Consider the following 26,582-nt stretch of genomic DNA (forward strand, 5'->3'; position numbering starts at 1 on the left):
AATCTTTCCTCATAGCTGAGCTCCTCCATGCCTCTTATCAGTTTGGTTGTCCTTCTCTGCACTTTCTCCAGTTCCCCGATATCCTTTTTATGAACTGAAGCCCAAAACTGAACTGCATATTCCAGATGAGGTCTTACTAATGATTTGTACAAATGATATCTCTCTCTCTGGAGTCCATACCTCTCCTAAGCAATTAAAGTCTGCCCAATCATATATATACTGCGGCAGGGCAGCTCTATTGCGCAAAGCTACGTACCTGTACATCTTTCACGCAATTCATGTCTGCCGGGCACATGCAACAGCCCCTCCCCCCACGGCACACGCCGGAGGAGGGGCTGATACACGTGCCGAGCGGACCCGATGTCCACCGGCCACCCGCGATCGCGGTACAGAGAGGCAGAACGGGAATCTGCCTATGTAAACAAGGCGGACCCCCGTTCTGACAGGGGGCAACATGCAAATCTGCTGTTCCTAGTGATCAGGAACAGCGATCCCTGTGTTGTTCCTGTCAGCACTTCCCACACACAGTTAGAACTCGCACAGTGAGGGAACACCGTTAATCCTTTGATCGCCCCTGGTGTTAACCCCTTCCCTGCCAGTTTTATTTATACAGTAATCAATGCATTTTTTTTTTATCACTGATCACTGTATTGGTGTCACTGGTCCCCAAAAAGTATCACTTGGGATCAGATTTGCCGCAATGTCGCAGTCCCATTACTATTAAAAAAAAAAAAAAAAAAAAAAGTCCCTAAATCTATATCCCGTAGTTTGTAGACGTTATAACTTTTGCGCAAACCAATCAATATACTCTTATTGGGATTTTTTTTTACCAGAAATATGTATATGAATATATATTGGCCCAAATTGATGAAGAAATTTTTTTTTTTTTTTTTTTTTTGGATATGTGTTAGAGCAGAAAGCAAAAAAACATTTTTTTTTTCTAAATTGATGCTTTTTTTTGTTTATAGCGCTAAAAATAAAAAAACCACAGAGGTGATCAAATACCACCAAAAGAAAGCTCTATTTGTGGGGGGGGGGTGGAAAAAAAGGATGTAAATTGTATTTGGGTACACGACCGCACAATTGTCAGTTAAAGTAACACAAAAAAATGGCCTGGTCATTAAGGGGGGTAAAACCTTCCGGGCCTGAAGTGGTTGATACAAGAAAGGACTGTGCTTGCTTTGGAAACCGCAGCTTGGCATTGAATGGTATTATTGAGCTTATGATCTACCAAAACCCCCAGATCCTTCTCCACTATGGATTCCCAGCTTAATAAATAAATATATATATATATATATATATATATATATATATATATATATATATATATATATATATATATATATATATATATACACACATACATATATATATATATAATATATATATATATATATATATATATATATATATATACTGTGTATGGCAATTGTAGGACTCTCCGTGTTCTGTCTTCAATGTGATCCTGCACCTTGGCTGGATTCCACAGAGTATCAGCCCGCTCCAGAAGGAGATAATACCCTACAGCTTGTAGAAAACCCAGTGCTGTGTGCGGGGACAGGTGACACCCCTCATCACACATATTTTGTACAAATGGCCTCTGAATATCCAATACTTGGTGTATTTAAAAAAAAAAATTAAACAATTGCAGAGCTATTCCTCCTGTGTGAATGGAGGCAAAAATGAATGTTATTAGGGTATTTTATCTCCAGGTCGAATGTTCTTCGTACAGAATAGAGTAAATCCAGAAAATAACACATCATGGCCACTAGATGGAGCTGATGATCATAGTAAAAAAAAAAAAAAAAAACTTATTTCCTACCATTAGCTCCATCTAGTGGCCATTATGTAATATTTTCCTGATTCACTCTATCCAGTATGAAGAACTTTTGACCCTGAATCAGGTAAATAAGGCGGCATGACCACTAGATGGAGCTGATGATCATAGTAAAACAAGTACTTATTTCTTATTAGCTCCATCTAATGGTCATGATGTAGTATTTTCCTGATTCACTTTATTTTGTATCAAGAACATTCAAACTGAATCAGGAAAATCATCATGGCCATTAGGGCTGGTTCACACCACAAAAATGCACTCCAGATCTGTTCCGGATGTGTTTCTGCATGCGCATTTTTAATGCGTTTTTGATGCATTCCAGTTCTTTTTTGGTGCATTTTTGACGTGTTTCCGGATGCACTCTAGATGCTTTTTTTTCTTATTATTTTTCCTGTTTGTTTTTCACTATACTAGGGTCCAGTGCATCTTTGATGCATTCTGGTGTGTTTTTTTTATGCGTTTTACTGTGTTCCAGTACAGTCCAGTGCAGGAAAAATGCAGCACGTTCTACTATTTTTTTTTTCTGGAACTGACTGCACTGGTGTGAACTATGCCATTGGAAACCATATAACCTACTTTCGATGCGTTTTTGATGCAGAAATAAAACGCACTGGACTGCACGCGGCGTGAACTGGCCCTTAGACTGAGCTGATGACCATAGTAAAATAAGTACTTATTTTTTATTAGCTCCATCTAGGGGCCATAATGTAGTATTTTCCTGATTTACTCTATTATGTATGAAGAACATTTGACCTGAATCGGGAAAATAATGCATCATGGCCACTAGATGGAGCTGACAAATCATAGTGAATAAGTACTTATATAAGTATAAGTTCTTCCTTATTAATGTAGTATTTTCCTGACTCACTTTATTTTGTATGGAGAACATTTGACCTGATTCAGGAATCAGGTAAATAACTTTGCATCATGGCTATTAGATGAAGCTGATAATCATAGTAAAAGAAGTACTTATTTTTTATTAGCGCCATCTAGTGGCCATAATGTAGTATTTTCCTGATTCGCTCTATTCAGTATGAAGAACATTTTAAACCTGGATCAGGAAAATAACGCATCATGGCCACTAGAGATGAGGCTGACAATGGAGGCAAAAATGAATGTTGTTAGGCTATTTTCTCTCCAGGTTGAATGCTCTTCATACATCATCAGGAAAATAATACATTATGGTCACTAGAAGGAGCTGAAAATGGAGGCAAAAAATGAATGTTATTAGGCTATTTTCTCTCCAGGTTGAATGTTCTTCATACAGAATTGAGTGAATCATCAGGAAAATAACACATTATGGCCACTAGATGGACCTGACAAATCATAGAAAATACTCATTTCTTATCATTAACTCCATCTAGTGGCCATAATGTAGTATTTTCCTGATTCACTCTATTCAGTATGAAGAACATTTGACCTGGATCAGGAAAATGTGCATCATGGACGTTAGAGTTGATAATTATAGTAAAATAAGTACTTATTTCTTATTAGCTGTAGTTTTTTTTCCTGATTCACTCTATTCTGTATGAAGGACATATCAACCTGAATCAGAAAAATACCACATACTGGCCACTAGATGGAGCTGACAGTGGGTGCTAAACTTATTATTTGTTGTTATTAGGCTATTTTCTCTCCAGGTCAAATGTTCCTTTATACAGAATGGTGTGAATCAGGAAAATAACGCATCATGGCCACTAGATGGAGCTGACAAAGCATAGTAAATAAGTACTTGTATCTTAACCACTTAAGGACCAGCCTCGTTTTGGAATTTAGGTATTTACATGTTTAAAACAGGTTTTTTTTGCTAGAAAATTAATTAGAACCCCCAAACATTATATATTGTTTTTTTTCTAACACCCTAGAGAATAAAATGTCGGTCATTGCAATACTTTTTTTCACACCGTATTTGCGCAGCGGTCTTACAAGTGCGCTTTTTTTTGGAATAAAATCACTTTTTGTAAAATAAAAAAATAAGACAACAGTAAAGTTAGCCCAATTTTTTTTATATTGTGAATGATAATGTTACTTTGAGTAAATTGACACCCAACATGTCACGCTTCAAAATTGCGCCCGCTCGTGGAATGGCGTCAAACTTTTACCCTGAAAAATCTCCTTAGGCGACGTTTAAAAAATTCTACAGGTTGCATGTTTTGTGTTACAGAGGAGGTCTAGGGCAAGAATTATTGCTCTCGCTCTAACAATTGCGGCGATACCTCACATGTGTGGTTTGACCACCGTTTTCATATGCGGGCGCTACTCGCTTCTGCGCGCAAGTTTGTCGGGACGGGGGGTTTTAAAAAAATTTTTTTTTTTTTCTTATTTATTTTACATGATTTTATTTAATTTTACACTGTTTTTTTAAAAAAAATTGTCACTTTTATTCCTATTACAAGGAATGTAAACATCTCTTGTAATAGAAAAAAAGCATGACAGGTCCTCTTAAATATGAGATCTGGGGTCAAAAAGACCTCAGATCTCATATTTACACTAAAATGCAATTAAAAAAAAAAGTCATTTAAAAAAATGACGTTGAAAAAAATGTGCCTTTTAAGACGTATGGGCAGAAGTGACGTTTTGACGTCGCTTCCGCCCTGCAGCGTCATGGAGACGAGTGGGCGCCATTCTCCCCTCACTTGTCTCCAGGCACAACAACGGGATGGACGCGATCGCCTCTGCCGATACCGACGGCTCTGGTAAGCGACGGAGGGCACCGGATTGCGGCGGGAGGGGGGGGGCCCTCTCCTGCCACTGATAAAAGTGATCTTGCGGCGAATCCGCCGCAGAAACCACTTTTATCTGAAAGCCGACCGCCGCACGAAAACGGGATACCAGGGTTATGGCAGCTAGCTGCTGCCATAACAACGATAACCGCCGCCAAACTTAGGACGTACATCGGCATGCGGCGGTCGGCAAGTTGTTAATAAGTCTTATCATTAGCGTCATCTAGTGGCCATAATGTAGTATTTACCTTTATTCACTCTATAATGAACATTTGACCTGGAGAGAAAATACCCCAACAACAATTCAGTTTGGCCTTGATTTGGCACAGAACGAATGTACATGTGCTTATAAAATACGAATAGCTCTGCACATTTTTTTTTTTTTTTTTATCAATACAACCATTAGAAAAAATCTATTATTTTATTCGCTCCTGACCTGCACTATGCCTACATACGCCACCTGCTGGCCAAAACAGGCCTGCCAGCTTTAATTTGTGTCATCTACATTACAACACATAAAATTGATTTTCGCTTATTTTACAGCAGGCGGCCATGAAGGGCACACGGGAGGCAGCGCAGGTGGCAGCCAGGGAGTTCCTGAAGTTCCTGAACCGTGGCGTTTCTCCATACCATGGTAAGTTTAGTGTGCCAGACATTTATATAAATTACATATATTACAGCTTGCATTCCTTGGATATGGTGGCTGCATTCGTTTTTTCTTTTCTTCTGGCTTTTTTTTTCCTTTTATTTTCACCTGGCAATAAGACGCTTCCTGTCCTAGGGTGACAACGCTCAGTGTACTGTATCTATGGAGGAGCAGCGCTGTCATCTCAGTACAGAGAGTGTGTTAGGACTACAGAACACCTCCCTCTCGCCTTACCTACATGAAAAGGTGGTGGGGATCTGTAGAACATGTAGAGAAATGAAAAATTGAGAACATGTGGAGAAAAAAAAATATGTAGAGGAAAAAAAATACAAAACCTGTAGAGAAAAAAAAAATACAAAACCTGTAGAGAAAAAAAAAATACACAACCTGTAGAAGAAAAAAAAATACAAAACCTGTAGAGAAAAAAAAATACACAACCTGTAGAGAAAATAAAAATACAAAACCTGTAGAGAAAAAAAATACAAAACCTGTAGAGAAAAAAAAAAATACAAAACATGTATAAAATGAAAAAGAAAAAAATGGCCAGACTCAATGTCTTTTTTTTCTGCCGTCACTTTTTTATGTTTCTATGTCAGTTTTAATAACTTTCCATTACAATTTGTGAGCGGGACAGGGGGAGGAGAGAAAAAAAAATACAAAACCTGTAGAGAAATAAAAATAAAAAACCTGTAGAGGGCTAAAAAAAATACAAAACCTGTAGAGGAAAAAAAAATGCAAAACCTGTAGAGAAATAAAAATACAAAACCTGTAGAGGGAAAAAAAATACAAAACCTGTAGAGAAAAAAAAAATGCAAAACCTGTAGAGGAAAAAAAAATACAAAACCTGTAGAGAAAAAAAAAATACAAAACCTGTATAGAAAAAAAAATACAAAACCTGTAGAGAAAAAAAAAATACAAAACCTGTAGAGGAAAAAAAAATACAAAACCTGTAGAGAAAAAAAAATACAAAACCTGTAGAGAAAAAAAATTACAAAACCTGTAGAGAAAAAAATTACAAAACCTGTAGAGAAAAAAAAATACATAACATGTATAAAATGAAAAAGAAAAAAAATGGCCAGACTCAATGTCTTTTTTTCTGCCGTCACTTTTCTATGTTTCTATGTCAGTTTTAATAACTTTCCATTACAATTTGTGAGAGGGACAGGGGGAGGAGAGAAAAAAAATACAGAACCTGTAGAGAAATAAAAAAAAAATAATACAAGACGTATAAAATGAAAAAAAAATGTTTTAAAAAATGGCCAGACCCAATGTCTTTTTTTTTTTCTGCCATCACTTTTCTATGTTTGTATGTCAGTTTTAATAACTTTCAATTACAATTTGTGAGAGAAGGACAGGGGGAGGAGAGTTTAGGGTGAAGGTCCACTTTATCTCCATAAGAAAATGAATTTTTATCACTCCCCGCATGCTGAGCATGATATCACAGTGAGCCCGGGGTGACCAGTAGACGTAGCTTGGAGAACGGTCATCTAAGATTATGAGATGGGACTCATGGTTGCACATTGTCCTTTGTGCTCTGTGTATATCTTCCCTCTCACATTGTGTCCTGTGCTTCTCATGGGGAGAACTTGCCCTTTGCTCAGAGGCTTATTGTGAAGCCTGGATATGGACTTTATCCCTAGATCACTGAAGACCAGCCCGAGAGATAAGATGAGAAGCACAAACTCCTTCTTCTATGTTTGATCCGCTGAGATTTAAAGTAGACATTTCGGCAATATCAACCAACGGTCCAAGTGCTCCCTTTATTATATATCCACCATTTGATGGTTCATAAAAAAATACCAAAAACACTTTTATTAATTCTTTCTCTGCAGTCATGTGACCTCTTCATGATGGTCCTTTTCTCTTCCAGTGACAGGCAGAGATTTGCAAGTTGACTGACACTTGTATGCTAGAGGGACACAGAAAACAAGCATGAGCAGTAGAGGGAATCTGAACATGATGGCACCGGGCACAAAACTGTGCATGCGCACTAGAGGGAACCGATGCACATCCTGGGACTTATGACACAATAACTGCGCATGTGCACTGCAGCGAGCCGAGACGCATCCCAGAGCCTCTGACACAATAGCTGCGCCTGTGCACTAGAGGGTGCCGCCAGTCACACGAATTGCACATGTGCACTAGAAGGAGCTGCTAGTCACACTAATTACGCATGCGCACTAGAGGGAGTCCACACACCCATCTTAGGGCCTATGACACAATAACTGAGCATGTGCACTACAGGGAGCTGCAGACAAAAAAACATGTGCACTGCAGGGAGCCGACACGCATCCCAGAGCCTCTGACGCAATAGCTGCGCCTGTGCACTAGAGGGAGCGGCCAGTCACACTAATTGTGCATGCGCAGTCCACACGTGTTGAAGCTTATGACACAATAATTGCTCATGGACATTAGAGGGAGCTGCCAATCGCAATAATTGCGCATGCACACTAGAGGGAGTCATATATAATACACACACACACACACACAACATTTGTTGTGCAAATGTGACAAACATTCCCACAATCTGGATGAACAATGCCGTACTTCCTCTATTACGTGCGTTTCCTCTATTGTCAGCACCATTCTAGTCTCTAGTGGGCACAATACTTTTTTTTTTTTTTTTTCTCTCCTGATTGAAGTATTTCTGGAATGACCACTAGGTGGCGTTGAGAATATAGTAATCACCTAATAGAGGAAGTGCAGCAATTTTCTCCTGAATTTTGCAAAATACATGTCACATCCGCACAATCTTTTATAAATAGACCTCTTTAACTATTGGGAGCTATGCAAGGGGAAATCGGATAAAACCTAAATCGAATCAAAACTTTTTTGTTTTTTTTAGGTTTTGGATATTGTGCAGTTGTGCAGTAAGGATAGAAAATGCTTTAGGGTTTACAATGCTGTAAATGACTCCATAGTGGACATTTAATAAATTATAAAAAATACAGCGCTCCCAAATCTCAAAACAAAAGTATAAAACATAAAGATTAGATTATGTGTATAAGTGACATCTTCCCTTCAAAATCTTACTAGTTCCATATTTAAAAAAAAAAAAAAAAAAAAAAAAAGCAAAATAATACAAAAACACCAATATTAATGACAAATCTCCAATCCATTAAAAACTACAATCGCTGCATAGTACATCAGCTGAGAACTTTGCTGTACAAAAGTCTGTACACATACTGTATATGTGCAATAAACCGATCATTTATAATAGAAAAATCTTCTGTGTGAATCTTCTCCATACACCGATCAGCCATAACATTATGACCACCCACCATAACCCGGTGAGGCATGGGCTCCACTAGACCTCCGAAGGTATGCTGTGATATCTGGAACCAAGCTGTCCATAGCAGATTTAAAGCGGAGCTCCAGACTCCTGCAGAAAAAAGTCATCAGCAGTGGCGGCTGGTGCTCAATAATTTGGGGGGGCAGCAAACCAACGCCGCCTCCTACCCACCTCGGCGGGAGAATGCTCTGCGCTCTGAGGCCACCCTTTTTTTTTTTTTAAAGCCTATTAGAGCCTCAGAAAAAACCCCTGTTGGAATCCATTGGAATCCATGCGCTCGATGCCCCGCATGTAGATTAGGGGGCCAGAAGCATAGATGGGGGGGCCTAATGGACTTGCCACCACTGGTCAGCAGCTACAAATACTGTAGCTGCTGACTTTTAATACTTTTAATATTAGGACATTTACCTGCCCAGGGATCCAGTGGTGTCCTCACCCAAGCCAAATTTTCAATAGGCTATCGGGTGCTGCTGCCTCTGCCATCTCCACTAAGGGAGAATTTGGAGTAGTCAACACCTTATTTGAGCTACAGTGGCTCTTCTATTGGATCAGACTACATAGGCCAGCCTTTGCTCCTCACGTACATCAGTGAGCTATGACCACCCATGGCCCTATCGCTGGTTTCTTTTCTCGGACATCACGGGACACAGAGCCACAGTAATTACTGATGGGTTATAGGGTATCACTAGGTATTGGACACTGGTCACACCCTAATCAGGAAGTTCAACCCCCTATATAACCCCTCCCCTTCCAGGGATACCTCAGTTTTTACACCAGTGTCTTAGGTGATGGACGTGTAAAGATGTCCTGTGCTGAAGCTCCAAAAGGAATATTCTAAGATCCTATACTGGGGCAAGCCAGGCGACCGGATCCATTCAAAGTGTCTTTTCATGGCCGAATTGGATGGTACCCGGGCCTCGTGTCCGAAGAAACGAGGTTTTACCTGTAACGCTTCTCTTTTTAGAGAGCTGGACCCGCGGATCAGAAAGTGGCTTTAAACTTCCTAATTTCTGGCGAGGTGCTTTACAGGCCCAGAACTGAAGGATCCCCCTACTGATGGGGGCCCCAGTCTCTGACGGTTTTTCCACAAACGGAGCCCACCGTGAGAGGCGAAGGCTGGGTCTGTGTAAACTGAACCCTGCGGCCTGGATAAGGTAAGAGGAGATTCCACAGAATTTTTGAGTTCTAGTGGCTTTTCTCCTTTAAGGTGAATGCATGCTGTGCCTATTGTGACCACCGGGGGCTGCCAAGAGCACAAACCTTTTCATGTTTGATCTGTCTCAGCGTCCGCTGCATTAGCTCTTCCTCCAGCTCCAAAGGTAGATGGTGGGGGGTTTTCTCTGCTGGGATGGTCCCCCCAGGCTAGGGAAAGGCTCAGGTATGCTGTAAGGCGGGTGAGACCGCACTGTCACAGCCGCTGCCGCCGCCGCCACCGAAGCCGCATTGCGATGCAGGGCCCATCACTGCCGGCCTCCTCCTTATTCCCCCAACCCCAGCCTCCCTTCAGGCTTGTCAGAAAGGGTCGGCTCGCGCGGGAAGCGCTCGTTTTTCAAAAACGAGGGGGGGGAAGGGGGGGCGGGGCGTCAGCACAGCGTCAGCGTGCCCAGACGCCCACAGTGCCAGAAAGCATGGCCATTTAAAGCACACTGTACAGGTGCTCTGAGCTTTGGAGAGACACAGAGCTGACAGTCGCATGTAAGGTGGGACACAGGCATTCCCCTAGGCTGCATTTACTAAAGAACACCGGACTGGGCATTTGGTAGCAAGGCTTTTAGCCAGACTACATCACTCAGCAGTCAGTGTTCGCTTTTGATACCTCACACCTTGTTGCTTTGCACTATGGGTAGAAGAGGTTCAAGCACCCCAAGAACCAGAGGCACTAGGGGGTCTCGTTCAGGTTCTGAGGACCCCCTGTCTGCTACACCATCCCCTCCTGAGGGACCCGGGGCAGCTGGACAGGGAGAGCCATTGGGGTTAGGGGCTACATCTGCTGCCGGCACTTCAGCCCCTGTGTACATTACACAAGAAGTTTTTTCCTCAACCATTTCTGGATTAGAGAAAAAGCTAATGGCCGCGATTACATCTTCACGCAGTGAAAGAAAACGCACAAGGCCTTCCTCTGCTTCCCAAGACCCTCAGTCAGAGGAGCTCTGGGATAAAGGAGATGAATCCCTTTCAGAGGATCGGGATGGGACAGATGATTCCTCTTCGGAGGATTCAGGTGGAGAGCGACCCTCTGCGACTTCCCAAGAGGAGAAAGTCTTAGTGCAGATCCTCACTGGTTTGGTCCGCTCCACATTTAAGTTGTCCCTACCTGAAACTACTACAGAAACCTCTTCTGCTTTGGGGTCACTGAAACCTTTCCAAGCAGCACATGCTTTTCCTGTTCATAATTTACTTGAAAAGCTGCTTTATTCTGAGTGGGATCACCCAGATAAGCGATTTCTTCCGCCGAAAAAGTTTTCTACACTTTATCCTATGGAAGAAAAGTTTATTAAGAGGTGGGGAATACCGGCCATTGATGCGGCCATTTCCTCTGTAAATAGTAATCTGACTTGTCCTGTAGACAACGCTCAGATGCTCAAAGATCCTGTGGATAAAAAGATGGACTTCTTATTGAAAGATGTGTTCTCTTTAGCAGGATCAGTGGCCCAACCTGCAGTAGCAGCGATTGGAGTCTGTCAATACTTAAGAGACCATGTTAAACAGGTCATCAAAGTATTACCTGAATAGCAGGCCCAGGGGTTTGCTAACCTTCCTGCGGCTTTATGTTATGCTGTTGATGCCATTAGAGATTCTATCGTGCAAACCTCTCGCCTCTTGCTTGGGTTGGTGCATATACGTAGAATCTTATGGTTGAAAAACTGGTCAGCCGAAGCACCATGTAAGAAGCTACTGGCTGGGTTTCCCTTCCGTGGTGAAAGGTTGTTTGGAGAGGACTTGGATAATTATATCAAGATGATCTCCTGTGGGAAAAGCACTCTCTTACCTGATAAGAAGAAGAGTAAGCGTCCCTCTTTTAAACGGACTCTTTCCCCAGCGCCAGGGGCATCAGCCTCCAGGCAGTCACGAGGGTCTCCTCCGTATGGGGCAAGAAACAAGAGTCAACCCCAGGGACACAAGAAATCCTGGGGGAAAAGGTCTTCTAAGCAAGACACTAAGACCTCTTCATGAAGGGGCGCCCCGCTTGCTCGAGTGGGGGGAAAGACTGCTGCAGCTCTCAGGGCCCTGGCAGAAGGACTTCCAGGACAGATGGGTGATCTCCACGGTAACCTTAGGGTACAGACTGGAGTTCCAAGAATGTCCCTCTCCTCGTTTCCTCAGATCAGGTGTTCCCAGAAAGCCAGAAGAGAAGCAGTCGCTCCTTCTAGCGATAAAGCGACTTTTGTCGCAAGAGGTCATTGTGGGGGTTCCCACAAAGGATCAAGGATTGAGACTTTGTTCCAATCTTTCTATGGTCCGAAAACCAAATGGGGACGACAGACCCATTTTGGATTTGAGAGATCTGAAACGATTCCCAAGGATGCAGTCCTTTCGTTTGGAATCAATTCAGACAGTAATCTCCGTCCTGCAGGGAGGAGAATTTCTGATATCAATAGGCATCAGAGATGCAGGCCTATATGTGCCCAGTTTTCCTGCTTAACTGAAGTGTCTGCAGGCAAAGATCACTGCTCTAAGGGAGCTGATTCTGACAGTCAGGGCCAAGAAGGGTCTTTCTGTCCGCCTTTGTATAAGGCTGCAGGGGAAGATGGTGGCTTCATTCGAAGCAGTTCCCTATGCGCAGTTCCAAGCAGAACTGTTGTAACACAGTATTCTGTTGACCTGGAACAGGAAGGTGCAGGCATTAAACTTTCCAATGCACCTATCGCATGCGATGCGTCAGAGCCTCAGTTGATGGCTCATACCCGAAAACCTACAGAAGGGGAAATCCTTCCTACCGGTTGCCTGGGATCCTCTTGCAGGCAGGACGGATGCGTTGGTGATTCCGTGGCATCGGCTCTCACCGATTTATGCATTCCCTCCCATTCTGCTACTGCCACGGCTCCTTCGCAGACTCAGGCAAGAAGGGAAGTCGGCACTTCTGGTGGCCCCCGTTTGGTCCAGAAGAACCTGATAAGCAGAAATAGCAGGGATGATGGTGGGTTCCCGGTGGACCCTACCGATACACCCAGACCTGTTAGCTCAAGATCCGGTGTTCCAGCCTGCCTCACAAATGCTAGATTTGACGGGTGGGCTATTGAATCCCACGTTCTGAAAAATCGTGGGCTTTCAGGTCCTGTCATATCTACCTTGATCAAGGCAAGGAAGCCAGCTTCCAGAATGATTTATCATAGTGTCTGGAAAGCTTATGTATCCTGGTGTGAATCCAGGGGTTGGCATCCCAGGAAATATGTCATAGGTAGAATTCTGGATTTTCTACAATTAGGATTAGAGATGAAGCTGGCCTTGAGTACCATCAAGGGCCAGGTGTCGGCCTTATCAGTGTTGTTTCAACGGCCGCTTGCTTCGCATTCTCTGATCCGAAACTTTATACAGGGGGTGATGCGTCTTAATCCTCCGGTTAAGGCGCCCCTAAACCCCTGGGACTTGAACTTGGTTCTATCGGTGTTACAAAAACAACCTTTTGAACCAATACGTCAGATTCCTTTGGTCTTACTGACGAGGAAACTAATTTTCCTGGTAGCTATCTCTTCTGCTAGAAGAGTATCAGAAATAGCAGCTCTTCCCTGTAAAGAGCCTTACTTGATTATACACAAGGATAGAGTGGTACTGCGCCCTCATCCTAGTTTTTTTACCGAAGGTGGTTTCAGATTTTCATCTAAACCAAGACATTGTGCTACCTTCCTTTTTTCCAGAACCTTGTTCTTCGGAAGAAAGGTCATTACATTCTTTGGATGTAGTAAGAGCAGTCAAGACCTATCTGGAGGCAACTGCTCAGATTCGCAAGACGGATGTCTTGTTCGTGCTGCCGGAGGGTCCCAATAGAGGACAGGCAGCGTCAAAAGCGACCATTTCTAAATGGATTCGACAGTTGATTATTCAAGCTTACGGTTTGAAACGGAAGGTTCCCCCGTTTCAGATCAAGGCACATTCCACAAGGGCTATTGGTGCTTCTTGGGCAGTGCATCACCGGGCCTCTATGGCTCAGATCTGCAAGGCCGCAACCTGGTCTTCAGTTCATACATTCACCAGATTCTATCAGGTGGATGTGAGAAGGCATGAGGATATCGCCTTTGGGCGTAGTGTGCTGCAGACAGCGGTACAAGGTCCTCAGGTCTGATAGCACCCTACTTGGTTGTGATTCCCCCCCCTCAGTTGGCATTGCTTTGGGACATCCCATCAGTAATTACTGTGGCTCTGTGTCCCGTGATGTCCGAGAAAAGAAAATAGGATTTTTTATTACAGCTTACCTGTAAAATCCTTTTCTTTCGACGGACATCACGGGACACAGAGGTCCCGCCCCTCTTCTAATACACCTATACTGCTTTGCTACAAAACTGAGGTATCCCTGGAAGGGGAGGGGTTATATAGGGGGTTGAACTTCCTGATTAGGGTGTGACCAGTGTCCAATACCTAGTGATACCCTATAACCCATCAGTAATTACTGTGGCTCTGTGTCCCGTGATGTCCGTCGAAAGAAAAGGATTTTACAGGTAAGCTGTAATAAAAAATCCTATTTTTCCTTCCTTGAACCTCTTTTGGTCGGTCCTGAATATCCCACAAGAGCCACAGTTTTGAAATTTCTCTAACCCAGTCATCTAGACCAGGGGTCTCTAAACCTTCTAAACAAAGGGCCAGTTTGCTGTCCTTCAGACTTAAAGTGGGGTTCAACCAAAAAAAAAAAACTACATGAAAAATCCTAAAAGAGAATACAAACAAACATTTGGATATATTTTTTTTTTTTTTAACTTACCTCCAAATGCCTGTTGCTAGGGGGTCCCTCGTAGTCTGCCTCTTCCAGTGCCTGGGCTGGTGACATCACTTCCCCCTCGTCACAGGAAGGGTTCCGCTCTGCTCCCGCCCTCCTGTCAATCATCTGGGACCCATTACAGGTCCCAGGTGACTGAGCGGCCAATCACGGCGCGCAGCGCCACTCGCGCATGCGCAGTGGGTGCCAGGCTGTGAAGCCACAGCCCGGCGCCCACAGTTGCAATGCCGGCGCCGCTGAACGGAGGAGGGGGGGACGAGCGGGGCTTCGATCCCCCGCATCGCTGGACCCAGGGACAGGTAAGTGTCCAATTAAAAGTCAGCAGCTGCAGTATTTGTAGCTGCTGACTTTTAATTTTTTATTTTTTTTGACTGGCCCTCCTCTTTAAGGGGGGGCCAGATTGTGGCCATAGGGAGTAGAAAAGGTCCTGATGTCATTAAAAATGTAATTCCCCATCATTGATGTCAGTAGGAGGAATAGCGTCCCACCATTGTTGTCATTGGGAGGAATTGTGCCCCATCATTGGTGTCATTGGGCCCCACTGTTAATGTCGTTGGGAGGAATTGTGCCCCATCTTTGTCAGTGGGGGGGAATTATGTCCCATTGTTGATATCAGTGGATAAAAATAGTGCCCCAAGGCCGCATCTGGCCCCCGGGCCCCAGTTTGGAGACCACTGGTCGAGACAATACATTTTGAACTTTGTCAAAGCCACTCAAATCCTTAGGCTTGCCCGTTTTCTTTTTTTTTCTGCTTTCAGCACATCAACTTCAGGTACAAGGTCACACTTGCTTGTTCCTCTTAGTGGTTAACTATCAGATGGTCTGATGGTTAACCACTAAGGGGAACAAACAAGTCTGACTATGTGTAGGGCTGGAGTGAGGAGAGTTTGTACAAAACAAGTAAGTAGAATACTGCTTCTATAGGTTGGGTTTTGGTTTTTGGTTTTCTGTCTCCTTGGTATTGTTTCGCATTTACCATCAACTTCTGTCTCATGAAGGCCCAAATCACACCTGAGTGTAGTGGGAACTCACTGTCTGTCCCCTTGGTATGGTTTCCACCCTAAAATATTACATTTCCCATCAGTTTCTGTCCCACTAAGGCCCCATTCATACCTGGGCATAATGGGAAGTCACATCCCCACTAGGGTTTTTTTTTTTGCATGGTTCCTGAGGTAGCCTATACACTTGAACGTTCTGTCTTATGCACGACAGATGCTCCAAAGTAGCTCCAGAACCTTTTCAGTCGCTGAGCGTTGGGTGTTTTTTCAGTGCGCATTTTAGCACATTTTGTAGCACGACAAACATGCAGCAAAAAGCGCGTCTGCTGCCCACGCTTGGGGTGCCATTTAACAATGACCAAAGCCACAAGCACAGCCCGCGATTGCATCGCGTTTCTGAAACGCATGGCAAAACGCAGTCTAAGATAAATAAGAGGGTGACTCTCTCTCTACGGACGGCGGTAAAAGTTTTGACTGCAGTTCCAATCCTTTCACACTGTATCTAATGCTAGAAACAGAACTTTGGTCTTGGGTACTGAAGCTGCTTTTAGGGTCGGTTCACAGCATGAATCCCATAGGAAAGCTCTGTGCGATTCTGTGTGATTCACATGCATTCCAGTGGCAGAACGATTTCAGCACATTTATTTGAATGATCCAAAATTGCCCTGGACCTCACCAAAAGTAGTGCATGCGTTACTTTTCAAAACACACAGCAACCAGATCGCATGGTATTACTGTACCATGCGATTCGGTGCAGGCAAACGCACTGGGTGTGAGCGTTAACATTGACACCCGCTGCAGATTGCAAGTGCAGTGCGTTCTTTGAACGTGGTGGGGAATTCGCGCACAGAGCGCGTTCTGGTGTAAACCGGCCCTTACGCTAGGTTCACAATTGTGCGGGTGGTTGCGAGTGAGGGAATCGCACCTGTTTGCCTTTCCCTGGTTTCAGCGCCCCCATAATTTTATTCCATTCCTAGTTTAGATGCAGTGATGTCATCACTGGGTCTTTGTGCTTCTCTATGTAATGCAGGCAGATCATGGATGGTGGGAGGGGTCTAGCAGGGTGCTGTGATATTTTCAGGAAGCTATGTACAGCACCCTGCCAGATCTCCCATCAGCCATGATCTGGCTGCATTACATAGAGAGGCACAGAAACCCAGTGATGATATCACGAGTCTTCAGCACTGATGCAAGCAGTGGGCTGGTTCTTAGTAGATATTTTGCAAATGCTTTAATGTGGAGATGTCAGTATGGAGAAGCGGGCATTCCTAGGAAGGCTGAATTTGCTTGCAGACCACCCTAGGCAAGACCCACATGTAATGCTGAGCCTATATGATTGACAGAACTAAAGTCCAATGAAGAAGAGGGGTGGGCCAGGGACAGGCTGGGGAGGAAAGTGCTAGATGATGCTGGATGTCCCACAGCCCAGAAATTAAGGTGGGCACTATCTGACTTGATGCAGCTTCTAATGCACATTGTGAGAAGCTCACAGTGTGCAGTGAAATTAGAGAAAACATTTCAGTAAAGAGAGGAGAGGCACCAGTACAATTGTGCAAGACTGAAGGTAAGGCTGGAGGTCCACTTTAATCTTTATAATGCTGGTTTTACGCATACATGTAAAGATGCTGCTGTAATTGTTTACCCTGTATGGTTATGATAATAATAATCTATAGAACTCATTGTCTTCCTCTCCAGTGGTTGAGGAGTGTAAGAATCGTCTTCTTCAGGCCGGATTCCAGGAGCTGAAGGAAGCTGACCACTGGGAGATCAAACCCAACCACAAGGTATGCTCTCTGCCCCAGAATCTGGGAACATCGGGCACATTGGTGGCATCTATTTACTCTCTCCAATCTCCTTTTTTAGTACTTTATAACCCGCAATTACTCCACTTTGGTGGCCTTTGCTGTGGGTGGGCATTACCAGCATGGAAACGGATTTACCATCATTGGAGCCCACACAGACAGCCCATGCCTGAGGGTAAGAGGACCTCTCCGGGTCAGTGGTCTCCTGTGTTGTCTCCACGTGTTTTCAGACATCCCGTAAGTCTTCTTTCTGGCTTTTCCTGGGTGCAGGTAAAACGCAGGTCGACTCGTGGCCAGGGTGGCTACCTTCAGGTTGGAGTGGAGTGCTACGGTGGAGGAATCTGGAGCACCTGGTTTGACCGGGATCTGACGGTGGCAGGGAGAGTGATCGTTAAGGTGAGAGTGAGTCCGACCGTATTCTATCACCAGTACAAACTGCAAAGATGTGCTCTGATCCAATATATTTGTATCTATGGTTGAGCAGCCTTAGGGCAGGACTACAGGACACCTTCTCTCTTTTGATCTATTCTGTTTCTCTCTTCTCCTCTTCCTTCTCTTCTCCCTTTTCTTATCATTCTTCTTTTCTTCTTTCCTCTCTTCTCTTCTTTCCTCTCTTCTCTTCTTTCCTCTCTTCTCTTCTTTCCTCTCTTCTCTTTTTTCCTCTCTTCTCTTCTTTCCTCTCTTCTCTTCTTTCCTCTTCTTTCCTTTTCTCTTCTCTTCTTTCCTCTTCTTTCCTTTTCTCTTCTCTTCTTTCTTCTCTTCTCGTTTCTCCATGGGAGAGTGGGGGTTCTGTAGTTCAGAGCTAGGATGAATTCCAGGTATGGCAATGTTTACATACCTTAGGGATCTCCTTGGAAGCTGGAGTAGACACCACTACTGCAGTGATGGCTGCTAGCTTCTGGGTCCCTTGCCGAGTGGCTGACGCTGCTTACCGGTCACAAGAGGTTGCCAACTCAGCACAGGTGCCATTCAGGGTACACTTTGCATCTTCTTAATGAATGCACGTTGTTTACTAATTAGACAAGGTGGAGATCATGTTGTCATCGCACCACCTCTCCACCTCATCCAATCAGAGAACTTTGCATTCATTGAGAAAATGTAAAGTGTTTTTGAATAGAGTCCATTCTGAGCGAGTGGCCTCCTGTGTTCACAGTGGATCAGGGCATCCACTTAAATGAGACCCAGAAGCTAGTGGAGATTACTGTAGTGGTGTTGTCTAATTCCAGCTTCCATGGGGATCCCTTGGGTATGACCTATGCATATCAAGCTAGACCATTGCAACTATGAAAACATTGCAGTAACTGAAATGTTATCTGTTAACAGACCAAAAGAGAGCAAATGGAGGACATTCATCTTTTATCGTTATACAAAAAATGCTGGGATAAAGGCTTATCGAAAGCCCTTGAAATGTTTAGCAAACCCTTAACATTGTTTATTAGACATGGATTGACTTTATGAGAATGAATGTTGAGGACCAGGGACCAATGAATGCAGCTCCTGACTGAGTGCAGCCAATTAGGAGGGGTAGAACTGACATACTTTTATCGAATGTTTGTACTGTGCCATTCTTAATATTTATGTGACATTGGCCCTCTTAACCATTGCTTTGCTGTTGAGGCACTATTTATGACTGGATTGGATTTTAGTTCCTAGCACTAATCAAGGCAGAAATCATGGGGACCTCAACCACCTGGACATGATAATCCGTATATGCAACACTATAGAATGTCTGTGAAGGTTCTCATTTCTCCAGGTCATGGTATATCTAGTAGTAGTTGGTCACATTCAGTGGACCTGTTCTGTAATGTTGAAGACATTTCTTAGCTTTTTCAAGTCACTTCAGTTCTAATGTCTGTCAGGAATATACCCCAGCTTTTTTAATCCACGCAGGTAGCACAGATACCCTATTGCAATCACCATAGAATGTGTTCATTGTCCAAGAACGTTGAGGAAAGGGAAGTCCACATTTTGGACAGAGGACAACTGGTTAATCAGAGGTGTGAAAGAAGCCATCTACGTCAAACTGGAATCAGGGTGAGGACCTTCAACACCATCTGTCTCTGACAAATAATGCAGTTTCAACATCTCTGCCCTGGAGATTTTAAAACAATTCACACTTTTAGTCTTGAAAATTTGAGGAATTAATACATATGCAGACTTCTTGACACCAAGGATGGGATTTTGTAGACTTCTTGACACCAAGGATGGGATTTTGTAGACTTCTTGACACCAACGATGGGATTTTGTAGACTTCTTGACACCAACGATGGGATTTTGTAGACTTCTTGACACCAAGGATGGGATTATATAACTAGAATAGGGTCGTTCCACAACATTCACACCTCCCATTCTGTTCTTGTACAATCAACATCAACAAATTTCAGAGCTTGGATTAAGGTTTTGGTTCTACCTTTTGTGGATATAAATGCTGGGGTATCTTCCTGACACGCATTGTAGCTGAAGAAGTGGCTTGAAGAAGGTACGAAACCTCTTCAGTATTGCAGAACAAGTCCAGTTGAATGTGACTGACTACTACTAGCTAACACTACAGAATGCTGTCAGAGACTGAGGACATACTAGAAGAAATGGTTCCGAGACTGAGGACATGCTATTGGTGTAGTTGGAGATGGAATACATTCTGTGCCACTTTACAAATCAATGCTACCAGTACTGACTGTTGGGGTCCAAGGGCCCCACAACAAGCACTAAAGGGCTGGAGGTTGACAACCAGTCCTGGTTGCCATGTGCACAGTATATTAAAACAAATGTATCTGTTCAATCATAAGGACATAGCAAAGGAATAAGAAATTGTGTGATCTCTAGGTGTCTCGTATTGCTTTTTGGCCACTTCTGACCATAGTTGGTCACTGTACAAAACAATAACTGACACTGACTGACTGTATCTTTCCAAGGGAATTATCACCTCTTGTGTCTTTCTCAGGAAGGGCACCGGCTGCAGCACCGCCTGGTTTATGTGGAGCGCCCAATCCTGCGCATCCCTCACCTGGCAATCCACCTGCAGAGGAACATTAATGAAAGTTTTGGACCCAACACGGAGCAGCACCTGTGAGTAAAGTTGGAGCTTCTGCAAATTCCACATTCCACTGTTCATACGTGAGATTCATAACCTCAACATTTACTATTGCAGGCTTCCAATCCTGGCCTCCTCCATACAAGAAGGTCTGGAAAAGGAATCTATGGATTCTGGGTCATCCTGCCACTCCTCTGGAGGGACCCAGAACCAGGTGAGGCTGTCCATCTGCTCTATAGCATATATATGTATTATTGTGTATCTGTCACCTGTAGATGGGTAAGTTTAGACACTAACTTTATTAACACATTTTAACACAGGTCAACGCATCTGCTTAAGTTACCCATTGTTTTAAATGATCCTAGTTCACATCTGTAAATTGCAATGATGTGTGTTATCCATTTTCGGACACATAAATGCACATTACTGGGCCTTTTGATGACAATGGCAGCGCATGAAGGGTCACTATTGCCGATGGTGTACATGGAAATGGCACGTGTAAGTCCAGTTCCAGCTGGAGAAGTAAAGACTTCAAGTCTGATGGGAACCCTGACTGGGAATTTCATAAAAATACATTATAGAAAGAAATAGTATAAATCAGACCACCAGACTCCTTCATTTAAGGGTCATCCCAAAAACTCTAGATGAGGTCCTATCAGATCAGTCTGGTTTACATGGGAAGGACTTTCATTGACTATAGTGGGAAAGGACGACTGATTCAATACCCCCTTCCCCAAAAAAAAAAATAGAAGGATGAAAGTAGATTGTGCTCTATCCTACTAACTATTATATATCTGGGAATCGCCTACATCGAACATTGCTCCTATTCATGTGCAAACGGTTACTACAAGATAGTACTGTAGCCCAGATTTAGTTGCTACTCCTACAGAAAAAAATTGCTAGAAATATTAGCAGCACAAGTGAGCTAATAAAAAAATCCATATCTCTAAGCCCTAAAGTTGGCCATATAGTTGGCAATTTGATTGAAACTTGCCATTCTATCCTTTGTCAGATTTTCACAAAGTTTTGAGTTTAAAGGAGAAGTATGGACTTGGGGGGGTGGGGGACCACACATAACTCGCTCCAATCCTGCAGCTGTCCCACGTTGGCTCTAAGACTAAGATCTGACCGATCACAGGACTGCTGATTGCTCAGCTCTTAGTCTTCTTGGAGCAGAGAGCAGTAACTGTCGGTCACTGCTCTCCACTCTGCCCCTCCAGGGCTCACTGCAGGGCTGGACTGGGGAAGGGGTGGACGTAGCTGGCTTTGGCTCTCAGCTGTGAGCTGAGAGCCAGAACCAGCTGCCAATCAGGCAGCTGAGTGGATCCCGACAATATGGTTTGGATCCTTCCAGAGCCTGCAGTGGCTCTGTTACGATTGTCAGCTGACTCTCAGTCACAAGAGAGCAACAGTAATTGCACTCCTGTGACCTACAAGACAAGTATGGCCAAAAAAGCTTTAGCCAAGCTTGTCTTTTAAGCAATACCATTTATTGGTTACCTTAAGTTATTAAAGATGCAAACTTTTAGGTGCCCTAGACCTCTCCTTCAGGCTTTATATATATTTTAAATGTATCACTAAAACTTGAAGCGTTCTTCATTAATTGATGGCTAACACAGTACAATACTGTGCTACCTAAAAATACAGAGGAATCAAAGACATAAAATGCTGACATTGATCAACTACAAGGAGATGGGATTGAAATTGAAAACCTGATTGAACATCATGAGGAACATTTTTCAATAAACAGCATTGAAGCTTTAAGTGTACAATTTATTTTGGGTGATCAAACTCTATGGGTGGTGGACAGCTTAAGTGTATGTAAACAATCACCTTGTAACCCATTCAGTTTAGAATAGAAATGGAAGGCAAATCATTGGTATATAAAAACAAAACACATTATAAGCACCCCCCCCCTTTTTTTTTTCTCTTTTTCTTTATACGTGATCACATTCCTTCCGTTCTCAGCTGCATAAGAGCTAGGGGAGGAGAAACAACAGTACACCAAACTTCTCAATGAATGGCTGTGCAAGGCTAGAGGGTGTCAGGACAAGCTTATTCATTGGAGACTGGGCTGCTGTTAGAAATCACAGGGTCCCATTTAAACTACCTGACAGGAAAGTATGCCTCCTCACTGTCTGTCAAATGCGCACTAAAGAATGATCCAAATGCTGACTGCTCTTCAGGGAGCAAAGCACAAGTGAATGAGCCCTTAATTTGCTTTTTTTTTTGTAACTGCCCTGTTGAGGGGCTTTGTTGAATATTAGGGGTCTAAACAGAACCCTGATGTCTCGCTTCTGAAGGGGACTGAGGACAGAGATTCCCCAGTCCTTTTCTCTGCAGCCAAACCTGCCCTGGATAGTGAATAAATGGGAAGTGCTCTGAACAGCTTTCTGTTCATTCATAAACTGAAACATAGTAAACACCATTTACTATGCTTGAGTTATGAATGGACACAGGAGCGATCGGTACCGATCACTCACTGTGCTCATTCAGAAAAGCAAGGGGCTGGTGAATGACTTATTTATCCCCCCCCCCCCCGCTTTCCATCCTAAACCCAATCCTCCTGTGCCCTGCAGCAGCTGCCTGCGAGATAAGAGAGAAGGCAAGCCAACAACGCTGTGGGAGAGAAGGGGCGCATGGGATGCCCTGGGCAACGGGTGGAGAGGGCAGATACTAGAACCGATCCCCCTGCAGCTGGAGGGAGACAGTTGGCAGCGCTGCAGGGGGATCCACAAGGAAGTACAGCCGGCCCTCCCAATCAGCAGGTGCCCAGACCCCTCTTTGGATCTGATGGGGCACGGGCCCGGTACAGAAGGGCCGGCTGTACTGCCTTATCAGCGGCCCTGATTAAAAGAGTTCCCGGCACAGGAAGAGAACTGACCACACTGTGTTCTCTTGCTCATTGTGGTCAGTTTTTAAGGGACTGCCAGGAACACCAGGGATTTCACACAAAGAAAGTACAACAAAGAGAACAGGAGACTCTCATACAAGTACATGGTACAGCAGGCGCATATCAGGAATAGGAAATGTTGGGGTAAAATCTTTAGTTTTAGGTTATTGTTGATCGTGTTTACTATTCCTGATGGCTCAAAATTGACTGAATATTGCTACGTGTATGGGCAGTTTAAAGTGCACCTTGCAGTAAAATATAAGGTCTGCTTACACAGGGGTGCGTCCTTTTTCACAAATCACTTAATGTAAGTTCCAAATTGTATCGGAAAAGCAAAAGATTTATACTTGCCTCGCCCTCATCTTCCACCCCTTCCTTCCGGTGATATCCTGGGAAATACAGAGCAGCCCAAATATCACTAATGGATGCTCTCAATGGACTGGAGTGTCTTCTCACAAGATTTCGCTGGATCTACATTCCTTGGGAATTATCCCAGAATCCCAAAAAGAAGCTGATGTCCCATCAATCGATGCGGAAGATAAGGGGAGGCAAATATAAATCTCACTTCTCCATTCTTCTTCTTTTCTTCCTTTTTTTTTTTTTTCCTTTACAGGTACATTTTGAAACTACTATTGGTGATTTTTAAAGGGGCAGGGGGCCTGGATATCATGAGTGGACTTTGTATTTTGATGCAAGATCTCCTTTTAAAGCTGAACTCCGGGCCCATTTTGTCTGGGGAATGACGAATATGGGGAAAAAATACCTTATAACTCAGTCTCCCCCAGAGTGGATTTGATTTAAATCAAGTCGATTTAAATCACTAGTAAAAAGGCTTGATTTAAATCATAATATTTAAAGAGCAACTGTCATCTCCGTCCCTCAGCGGCTCCTCCTCTGACCTGCTGTTGACTCACGACAGTCCCATTCACTTTAATGGGACGGCTGGTGATGCGGCAGTGACACAACAAGGTGAGGGACGTGGAGGCAGCGGGTGATTGGATGCCCGCTAACAGGCGCTGCCATGATGGATCTGGAATGACAGGTGCTCTTTAAATGTAAGGACTCATTCTTGCTGGTAGTTAGAATCTTTAATATTTGCAAACAAAATGAAGGTTTCCTATTTAGAATAATAAGCTGTCAGGTTAGTAAAACAGCGATTTCAGAAGCGATTCAATCATACAGTTTGTAGTGTACATGGATTTGCAGAACAATGGGATAAAGGAATATTCCTGAACTTTGTTTTATCTCATGGGTACTGTGAAATTGTGTGAATGCATCAATGCAGTGCATGTTATCTCAGCTTGCAGAGCTTGGATTCATTGAATGAGTTTACCAAAAATGTAAAGATTGCAGAATATACAGCCTCATGCTACATAACTAAGTTCCATTTCATGCTGAATAAATTAAATTAATAATGCATCTTAAATCGAAAACTATCTTTAGATAATGGATGGATAGTAATGGATATGTGTATGAATTATTTTTGAAGAATAATGATATGGTGTCCCTTTAACCCATGTAGGGTGGGGTGGGATGGGGTGTCCCGCTGCAAAAGAATGTTTTTCTAGAGTGGGGCTTTAAAGAGACCCTGCCGGGTTCCCTAAACACATCCAGATTAAATTTGTTTTTGGGTTTAGTCTTCTCCACTCTGTACCAAACATAATAAAAGGTTGTAGCTTTGCATACACTAAAATTAGGATATTTTATCCTCCAGGTAACATTCTTTGTAAAATGTTTGTGGTTTTTGTCTCCTGAATAAGGTGGAGCGTCATCACTCTCTGCTGCTCAGTTTGCTCTGTGAAAGGCTCGGGGTGAAACCTGAACAAATCCTGGAAATGGAGCTGTGCCTGGTGGACACCCAACCTGCGGTAAGTCCCCTCACTGGATTGGATGAGATGAAGCTTGACGCTGCACCACACTGACTACACTACACCGTATGTTCAACTGTACTACACTGACTACACTACACCGTATGTTCAACTGTACTACACTGACTACACTACACCGTATGTTCAACTGTACTACACTGACTACACTACACCGTATGTCCAACTGTACTACACTGACTACACTACACCGTATGTCCAACTGTACTATACACTACACGGTATGTCCAACTGTACTATACACTACACCGTATGTCCAACTGTACTACACTGACTACACTACACGGTATGTCCAACTGTACTATACACTACACCGTATGTCCAACTGTACACCACTGTAGGGCAGCACAATGGTGTAGTGGTTAGCACTTTCACCTAGCAGCAATAGGGTCCCTGGTTCAAATCCCAACCATGACACCATCTGCCTGGAGTTTGCATGTTCTCCCTGTGCCTGCGTGGGTACTCCGGTTTCCTCCCACACTCCAAATGCATGCCAAATATGTGTATGTTGTATGTTGTATGTGTATGTGTTTGTAAGTGCGTCGGGACCCCTTGGGGTAAAGTGCCGTGCTATACCACAGATGGACACCGGTGACAAAAGTGCCCTGAGGCGATTCAGTTTGCATAGGTAGCGCTATACAAGTAACTCATTCACTACGCTGATTACACTACACTGTATGTCCAACTGTACTACACTGACTAAACTACACCGTATGTCCAATACTGTACTACACTGACTATACTACACCTATGTCCAATACTGTACTACACTACTTCGTATGTTCAATTCTGTACTACACTGACTACACTACACCTATGTCCAATACTGTACTACACTGACTATCCTACACCGTATGTCCAATACTGTACTACACGACCTACACTACTCTGTATGTCCAATACAGTATTACACTGACTATACTACACCGTATTTCCAGTACTGTACTACACTGCCTACACTACTCTGTATGTCCAATACTGTATTACACTGACTATACTACACCATATGTCCAATACTGTACTACACTGCCTACACTACTCTGTATGTCCAATACTATACTACACCGTATGTCCAATACTGTACTACACTGCCTACACTACTCTGTATGTCCAATACTGTATTACACGGACTATACTACACCGTATGTCCAATACTGTACTACACTGCCTACACTACTCCGTATGTCCAATACTGTATTACACTGACTATACTACACCATATGTCCAATACTGTACTACACTGCCTACACTACTCTGTATGTCCAATACTATACTACACCGTATGTCCAATACTGTACTACACTGCCTACACTACTCTGTATGTCCAATACTGTACTACACTGCCTACACTACTCTGTATGTCCAATACTGTACTACACTGCCTACACTACTCTGTATGTCCAATACTATACTACACCGTATGTCCAATACTGTACTACACTGCCTACACTACTCCGTATGTCCAATACTGTACTACATTGCCTAAACTACTCTGTATTTACTAAAACAGAATCTGGTCCAGCTGTGCATGGTGCATAGCTGTAC

The 26,582-nt window shown here is 43.4% G+C and overlaps 1 protein-coding gene across 4 annotated transcripts in view; it reads left to right on the top strand.

Annotated features, from left to right (window-relative positions):
• DNPEP (aspartyl aminopeptidase) overlaps window positions 1-26,582 on the top strand; it is a 101,753-nt gene that overhangs the window by 25,197 nt on the left and 49,974 nt on the right. For 3 of the 4 annotated variants that reach the window (XM_073634322.1, XM_073634323.1, XM_073634325.1), the window contains exons 2-8: window positions 5,104-5,194; window positions 17,121-17,209; window positions 17,289-17,402; window positions 17,498-17,623; window positions 20,169-20,293; window positions 20,376-20,472; window positions 24,912-25,019. In XM_073634322.1, the coding sequence (XP_073490423.1) occupies window positions 5,104-5,194; window positions 17,121-17,209; window positions 17,289-17,402; window positions 17,498-17,623; window positions 20,169-20,293; window positions 20,376-20,472; window positions 24,912-25,019 (750 nt within the window). The remainder of the gene's footprint in view (window positions 1-5,103; window positions 5,195-17,120; window positions 17,210-17,288; window positions 17,403-17,497; window positions 17,624-20,168; window positions 20,294-20,375; window positions 20,473-24,911; window positions 25,020-26,582) is intronic. The other variant, XM_073634324.1, reaches the window with a different exon arrangement.

Source organism: Aquarana catesbeiana, linkage group LG06 (genome assembly GCF_042186555.1).
Source record: "Aquarana catesbeiana isolate 2022-GZ linkage group LG06, ASM4218655v1, whole genome shotgun sequence".
Classification (NCBI taxonomy): Eukaryota; Metazoa; Chordata; class Amphibia; order Anura; family Ranidae; genus Aquarana; species Aquarana catesbeiana.